Raw genomic sequence first — 8,560 nt, 5'->3', positions numbered from 1 at the left:
ACAAATGTAGTGCCATTGCTTTCAAAGTGGAAGCTTGTAAACAAATGCATGCAAAATGGGAACACAAAACTTTGGTCGTGGACAATGCATTGACTCTAATTGACCAAAATAGAAGAGGGTCATGGGTCGTCAAATCTATAGCTTTCCACCTTCAATTTACGTGTATCTTTTTATCCTCTTATCATATCTCACTTCCTTTGTGATTGTCTTCTTTTTGCAAGTTGCAACCATAGCTTTTTGCTTTTATTAAAGCACGTACGTTTAAAGATTGATTTTTGTACTGCCTCCGTCCCAATTTAATTGACACAATTTTGTTTTTCACACATATTAAGAAAAATGTATAAATAAAGGGGAAAGTAGAATATATTGTATTGGGAATGATAAAAGTAGTAGTATTATTTAGTGTTATATTGTATTGGGAATGATGAAAGTTGTATTGAAAATTGAAATGAGTCAGTTATTTTGGGACATTTTTTTTTAGAAAATGGGTCAGTTATTCCGGGACGGAGGGAGTATTACAAAAGAGCATTTCCCAAATACAGAAAATTGAATTGCAAAGCTTTATTCTCACATGAGAGGATCACAAAAAGAAAATCACTACATAAGGTATTTCTAGTTTCCTGAATTCTCTCTGTTTCATATTGACTGTCAGTTTAAAATTTGTGTGCACAAATTAAAAAACAGTAAATTAATTTTCCTAAACTTTTCTTGTAATTAGAAATTGTGCTTCAAATAAAGTTTTTTGCTAAAAGTGGAAATTGTGCTTCAAATGCATTTATGTGGGATTCAGGACAGCAATAACGTTTTAACATCTAGCAAGGCTAGCATCACTTTGTTTCATTAGGAAACTTCTTTCCAACGCAAAGCAACATTTTTCAGTTGCAAAGGATTAACAAATCATCCAATCAAAATAACCAAAGACAAAGACTAACCTTTGATTGGTGCTTACTACCTAGTACTACAATTAACTAAACAAGTAAACAGATAAACTACACATAAACTACTAATCTAGTTGTAAATCATAGAGTAATCCACCATGACCTGTCACTTTTGTATCCTTTCTTTTAAGAACACTTTACTTCTAAACCAATTAAAATTGCAACATATTGAGGACACATGGTGCAACATCAAATCCATATTTATGACTGATTTTTTTTTAGTATCTGATTTTTTTTAGTATTGATGATATATAGGAGTATGTTGCTTTTTACCGAAAGAAAGAATGTGACATCATTCAAGATCACTCACTCATTGTTTAAAAACATTACTACAAGCTACTTGTCAATTATCTATTGTATAATATTACAAATTGTATATGATAAATTTATCTATAACATAGGGAAAATAGATTTAACAAAGAAAAAGTTCATATCCAAAGGAACATGCATAACTAATTTTAGTTGATCTAAGTATCCAATTAGATCTGAAGAACAATGAAAACCAGTTAAGACACCTGAAAATAAAGGTTGAAGAATGAAGAAAGAAGGTCATTTCTCTTCAGTAGTGTCACTAAGGCCAATATCATTGACTATCTTCTTCACGAATGCATGCTTCTGGCAACCTAAAGCTTAAACAAAACATTGCCTGCACAGTAAATAAACAGCAAGAGCCATAAATAAATAATTATACATGTTCTACAAATCAACTAAAAGAATCATAAGAGTTGCTAAAGAGATCTAAATAAGTATATTCAATTACTGATGATACCTTGTTTGGAGCTACATCCCTAACCCTATGAAATTTTGAGTCTAGTATAGTAGCTTTTAAAGCAGATTCTGCTACCTGCAAGATAAAGAACAATTAACTGTCTGATGTCTGAACAAACAAAGTACACAATTTATCAGTATCCAACCTATATCCCAGTAGCTGGCAAAACCCAGGTGCTTGCACAGAAGTTTTATAATAAACGAATGCCAGAAGTTTGTAAAGTATATTTATTCTAACCATAACAGAAAAGATAAAATAATATGAAACACCGTCTCAGAATGAACTCACGGCTATTATAGATTCAGGAGTTTCAGTTGCCCTAATGAAGCAATAGCAGTGGATCAATGGTAGATTTCCTTTCCAATATTTCCTCTGGATCAGTCCCTTGAATGCATCTGACAGGGCATATACATGTCAGATATCTACGTGTATATCTTAAAAATAGCAACAAAAAAGAGTAAAATAAAAGACGATTCATACATTTATACCACTTTGCACTACAAAAACTAACAGTGAAAAAATATGTCCTGAACGAATCTTGGTTTATATTATAATGGCCAGTTCTTTAAAAATGTTAGACCTCAGAGAAACGGAAAATGGGTACATCCCTCTCAAATTTTACTAAAACCTCAAGAGTCGCCGGCTAATCCAAAAAGCAAGCAAGGAACATGTTTAAATCCTAAGAAAACAACAATCTCAGCTAAGGTAATATACGACCAAATAACTTGTCAGAGAAATTAGTAACAACCAAATCTAATGGCACTGTACCTAGAAATTGAATAGCAGATGCTGGTAGGTTCATTACTACGTGGTCAATATGTTCCCAAGTTTTTGTGGCAGATATTTCAGACCCTCTCCTTCTCTTGTTTGTGCTTCCTTTTTTGCCGCCACCTTCAAGGACCTCAGTACCATGAACCTTTCCGTTTCCTGTCAAACAAAAATAATAGTAAGTTTTACTTTCAACCTTCGAGAGTATTATTATCAATGATATATTCATTTTTGCATGCTAGACAGAAAGTTTTTTGTCTTTTAAATCCAAAACTTAGTATTAGAAGCTAAAAGAACAGGTAGCAGCCCGAGGTGTTATTGTAGTTTGTAGAGTACCTTCATGAGAACTGCCACAAGATCTTTTGACAGCAATTACAGACTTGGCAGCATTCTCTGCTGAACCTTGAATATCCTCTAAACTAGTGTTAGTGCAGTCTCCTAGGTCTTTTGTATCAACTGCAAGAGGAATATTAGTGTCAAGCAACATGTTCTCATATCACAATTATTGATACTTGCAGTTATTTATCATAAATATGTTACCAATTAGCAACTTCTTTTCTGAATTTGGCTCAGTATTGTCTTGTATCTTGCATGTGTAACAAGCATCAGAAATGGGAACATCATTTTCTTTTTTATTCTCAGAATCTGGCACTTCCATTAGCTGGGATATGAACTTTCTAGCATCCAAGTTGTATGAACAAATTTGATCATCAACCTTATTAATTTGGGCATTAATCCTCAGATAGTGTATGCTATCTGGATTTAAATCATTTGCATAGACTAAGCATCCTTTCTGTGCGGCAGGAATGGCAAAAGGACCTATACCAGCAAACATGTCACAAATGATTTCTCCAGCTTGGAACATTGAAACCAACCTTTTGTGTTCATGTTCCAATCTGGAATTCCAATAAACCAGACTGTAATCAAGCCTAAAAGTGGCACCATATTGCTTCACTTCTGTAATCATATCATGTTCTCCTGCTAAAACTTCAAATTCTGGAACTCGGAATTCATTTGTAATGCTTCCAACTTTATTAACAATAGTTTTGATTCTTGGGTGATTTTTCTGCATAATAGGGAAAAACATTAAAGTTACAGTTACTAGGCAAAACATGCATAAAAGAGTATGTTCAACAGTAAAATGATAGAATTTGTGAATTAATCTTGCAATGGACATTTTTGTAGCAAAGAGCATTCAAACGTAAATAAACACACACATACACACCGCTCATTCATGATGTTTCAAACACACTATGAATGTCATAACAAAAGTACTAAAAGAAGGCAGCAGCATCAAATGGAGCTGACTAAAGTACTCATAGGTAAAGGTAGCCCCTCTGAGAATACAGCAAAAAGAAAGAAGACTGAGAAAATTTTGTGGATCCCAAATATCCGAACCAATCGGAAACTTATCCACCTTACTCAATTTTTGCCTAACTCTCCCAGATTGTTCCCTCTCCCTTGAATCCAAGGAGTAAGGATTGAAGGGAGATTTCCCGCACTCCTCGTCCAATGGGCAAGTTTCCTACAACACTTTCCAGTCCAAATTCCTCTCCTTCCCCTCAAAGTAGTAGTTGCATTAGGTCTAACAGCATCAACTATTTTAATGACTAATTTCCAAAATTTATACAGCATTAATAAAGCCAGGTCAATAAATAAAGGTCCTAAACTCGAATCCAAAGAGGATTTGTTTTGCATATTCTGCCAATGGTTATTTATATGCTTAACAGAAGATGATAAAATGCTGACGATTCCAAACTAAAAGCAATTAAAAAGACAGAGACTATCATCATTCATCGCATCTTTATATCTATAGCATTAGCAATTAAACAAGACTAGTGCACCAAGTACCACCAAGCAAGTAACTGTACAGAAACAGAACTTTTTGAGAATAAGGAGACAAAACTAATATTCAAACACTTAAAGTAGTCATCCTTACATCATAGATAACCTTTGCAATAACATCCTTGAAGGGAAGTAATTCATCATGCAGGTTTAGGTGGGCAATGTGACCTGTATAGGTAGGACAGATGTTAGTTCACAGTCAGTGGCTAGCTAAACAGATTCAATGGTTAACAAAATTATTAACGAATAATAGAGCATATATGTTGAATCAATGAAACCGTGTAAAACAGATTATAGCAGTAATCAAAAGTGAATCCAGAATGAGTAAAATATAACTATACAGGTCAAATACCAGTACCACTAAAAAATATTAAATAACTTCTAAATACTTAACTATTGTTTCGAAAGATGAAGGCACTTCCACTCCATTAGGCAGTATCTGCTTCAACACGTGATCTACAGACACAATTTTCCAGACAGTTGTAAATATTTGTAGGACAGAGGAAAGCATAATGTGAGAACAAATAATTAGAGAGTGTTTCTACCTAAACTGACATGTCAATATAACAATCAAACACTAACTCAACAAAATGGAGAAATCAGGGTTCAATAACAAATAAGACCAGAAAGAAGCAATGCACTTTTATTCGTGTACCTAGGTAGGTGATACGAAGAACTTGATGAACCGGGGGTCCACTTACGGTACACCCTTTTGTATTGGTATACCAATGCTCTAAGTGCCACCACATAGGTGTATGTATATTATATTATTATAATAAATTTATTATACAGCAATTTAGAATGCAGGAAAAGATGTATATGGCACAATTCATAAATTTTGAAACATGATTCCAACAAATAGATAGATGTCAGGTCAGCATCCAGAAATCATGTTAAAAGACAGTTTCTTCGGTATGTTTCAAGAGAACAACGGACCCACCTGCACTCCAGTATGAATAACCTAGAGTCAATGAATGGGGCAAAACTTCAATCTCGCACAAGTCCTTAAGCTCATCAAGCTTTTGATTTGGAATATCGGATAAATCTGAAACATACCCAAATCAATTCACAAATAAGAATGCCCACTGAAACTACAATTCATTATAATGAAACGAAAAGAAACTCCAAAGAAGCAAAAAATTAATACCTTGATTCTGAACTTTCTCGGAGAGTATAAGGTAACGGTTTTTGTCACAAGTTGGGTCCTCGGTGATGGGTTTAATTCGGGGCTTGTCAAGCAAGTAACTACACAATCAATCAGAGAGGAATTTTAAAAAGAAAAAAAAGTGCAGCTAAAACAGTCGCATGGAAAGAACAGGGAGATATAGAGAGGTACCCGTTGAGAATTCGAGTAGCAACCTTGCAAAGTTGGCAGGGTATTCGAAGGGCCCAGAGTTTCAAGTGCACATCGAACTTGCTCTTGTCCAACAACATCGCCACTATGTTTGGTTGGTGAGAAAAAAATAGAGAAGAAAAAAGAGATGAGAAAAAGGTACAATAGAATAAAAGGTTGAGAAAAAGAGAAAAGAAAGTAACAAAATATAACTACTTTTCTCTCTCCCTTTGTTGCTTGGTTGTTAGAAAGCGAGAATAGAGAATTAGCGTAGGTTTTCGAATGACAAAAAAAAGTCCCTATTACATTATCATGCACTAAAAATAAGTGGTGTTAGCACAATGCACCCTTAACTGCACAACTTACAAGTTAAGCGCCAGTAGAAAAAAAGACTGACTAATGTAAATATATGATATTAGAAAGAAAAAAAGGAACTCTAAGTGTATGTTGAGTTCCACTTCTAGAGGGACCAAAATTGATTATGGAGGTGTAGAATTAATTCTGACATGTTTGGTTGCTTTCAAGTATAATTGATTTTGCCTCCATAATTGATTCTACTTGAAGCTAGGATTTGCAGCTTTTGATTCTAGAAGTGATTTTTAACACATATTTAAAGTTCGAATCACTTTTACATGAATGTACCAAAACGCAAATCAGTTTCCCTTATACCTCACTTTTAGATAAAATCAATTTTATAGAATCAATTCACTCGAAATCAATTGTGTCACTGCAGAACCAAACATATGCAATGGACTGGGATAAGTTGAAAGCATAACTAGTTAGCACAAACGTATTGCACCTGAGTTCCTTCGTAGAAAACGCTATCTTAATCATTAATCATGGAGCATTTAACTAGATTTGGAACAAACATAAAAAGGCCCAATGCCCATGCATAACATGGAAAAAGCTACTATTTTCTAACTCTTGGATTCAATCAGTAAAGGTACCATTATTCTGGACTCAAACAAAATGGATAGAATTATATTTAGGAATTAACCTCGTTGAGTCATTTTGACAAACACCTTATGAGTGCAAAAATACAAATATATAAGGGTTCGTTTTCCTGCACCCCCAACCTCTTCCCCGTGATATAAGAGTTCAGAGGGTCTTACCTTCAAACTGCGACGGGCTCTGAAACGAAGTGGTGGAGAAGCGCCGAGCGAGCAAGGTGGAGTAGTTTAGACAGTTGATTTCAGAGAGACTGTGTCTTCGTGCGTATGTGGTTCGGTTTACTTGTCTATTTTTCTTTTTTTTGCCAAATAACACTGCCATTTAAGTGACAGATTTAATCTCGCATCTCAAAGTAATACTTGTGTAAAAAATATTAGAGTAAATTACACTCTCATCCCTTCTTATTCAAAACATATTAGAAAATATTTCACTCCTCTCCCCTAAGATAAGCTTGAATTACATCTCTCTCTCCTTTTATGTTAAAATCTACCCTTTACTCCCTCAATATTTTTTTTAATTTCTAATAGTCTAGCAAAAAAATTATAATCTAACACACTTCGAAAAAATAGTATTGTTGGTCTATTTTAATATATTCAAAATTTGAATACATATTTTTCGCTATTTTTGATTCACAATTTCATTATAATATAGTTTTATACCCTATTACAAAATAGGAAACAACCCAAAATAAAATTAAAATATGCGAAAAATTACTAAAGACAATGAAGTATGGTTATTTAAAATTTAATTTTATACTCTAAATTATAAAATTAATAGAAAAATATTTAAATTTAATTATCATTGACATTTAAATTATAAAGAAATGAATTTATTTTTCTTAAATGGTAGCTCAAAATTAATATATATCATAAAAATATTTATTTATGCCAAAATAGATTAAAGTGTAGTGTATATTTAATTATTAAGGGAGGGGGTTGTAATTCAAGCATTTTATATGGGAGGGGAATATAAGTTTTACTTTTCAAGGGAGGGGAGTGTATATTTTAACATAAGAGGGGAGGGAAGTGTAATTCAATCATCTTTGAGGGGAGGGGAATGTAATTTACTCAAAATATTAAATATACAGTTATTTCGAGACACACGGAGTATATATGAACAGAGACAAAATGTTCGCGTTTGTATCATAAAAATCTAACATGCGGTTTTTGTTTTTGTTAAGTTCAAGTTTGTTTAATGATTTTCAATTGTATTTCCACTGTTTTTTTCTCTGTTTTGTTGAATGAAAGTCCTTGTCAGAAGTTTTATCCTCAACGAGGCCTCCGTCAAGGGGATCATTTATCTCCTTACTTATTTATCTTATGTGCTTAGGTTTTTTTTGGGCTTCTAAATAAGGCACAAGCAGAAAAGGGCATTCATGGAATTCAAATTGCTAGAGGAGCGCCAAAAATTAATCATTTATTTTTTGCAGATGATAGCCTCATTTTCTGTAGGGATTCTTTTCAAGATTCCCAGACCATTCAAGAAATTCTTAATACTTACCAATCTGCTTCTGGTCAACGTATTAATTTGGACAAATCTGAAATCTCTTTTAGCCGAAATGTACCTGATGATCGTAAAATCTTGTTCCAAGGTTGGATGCAAATTAAGGTTGTTGAGTGTCATTCAAAGTAACTAAAATTGAAATTGTTTCCTCCCATTCAGAAGTCATTCCCCAACCTCGAACTAACTCTAAACCCACTCAAACAGAAATTGTTAATCTCTCAGATGTTGTGTCAGATTCTGAATATGAGACAAATATCATATATGGCTCATAAGCATCAACCTTTCAACCACCACCCATTAGGCACTCCATATATAATCTTAGCATCTTTAAACAACCACCACCTAACCCTAAGCTTGAGGAGCTAAGTACTTTTATTTACAATAGAGCTCAAGAATTGCTTGAGGAAAGGCTAACTAACTACAATTTCCAAGACCAATATGCCAAGTGGGACA

The 8,560-nt window shown here is 33.7% G+C and overlaps 1 protein-coding gene across 1 annotated transcript; it reads right to left on the bottom strand.

Moving 5' to 3' along the window:
• Nucleotides 1-1,225: 1,225 nt before the first annotated feature.
• On the bottom strand, nucleotides 1,226-6,892 carry LOC146902129 (S-adenosyl-L-methionine-dependent methyltransferases superfamily protein). The gene is made up of 12 exons (XM_085734221.1): nucleotides 6,766-6,892; nucleotides 5,657-5,759; nucleotides 5,468-5,565; nucleotides 5,261-5,365; nucleotides 4,716-4,776; nucleotides 4,415-4,490; nucleotides 3,016-3,541; nucleotides 2,812-2,931; nucleotides 2,476-2,634; nucleotides 1,996-2,102; nucleotides 1,708-1,782; nucleotides 1,226-1,584 (listed from the first exon to the last, which is right to left on the bottom strand). The coding sequence occupies exons 2-12, from the start codon at nucleotides 5,752-5,754 to the stop codon at nucleotides 1,522-1,524; spliced, it is 1,488 nt and encodes a 495-aa protein (XP_085590347.1). The 5' UTR covers nucleotides 5,755-5,759; nucleotides 6,766-6,892; the 3' UTR covers nucleotides 1,226-1,521.
• Between the last annotated feature and the right edge of the window lie 1,668 nt (nucleotides 6,893-8,560).

Source organism: Medicago sativa, chromosome 8 (genome assembly GCF_051527215.1).
Source record: "Medicago sativa cultivar Bolivia chromosome 8, Bolivia_mono, whole genome shotgun sequence".
Taxonomy (NCBI): Eukaryota; Viridiplantae; Streptophyta; class Magnoliopsida; order Fabales; family Fabaceae; genus Medicago; species Medicago sativa.
Note: the sequence above shows the minus strand (reverse complement) of the source record. Positions and strands in the feature narration are given on the sequence as shown.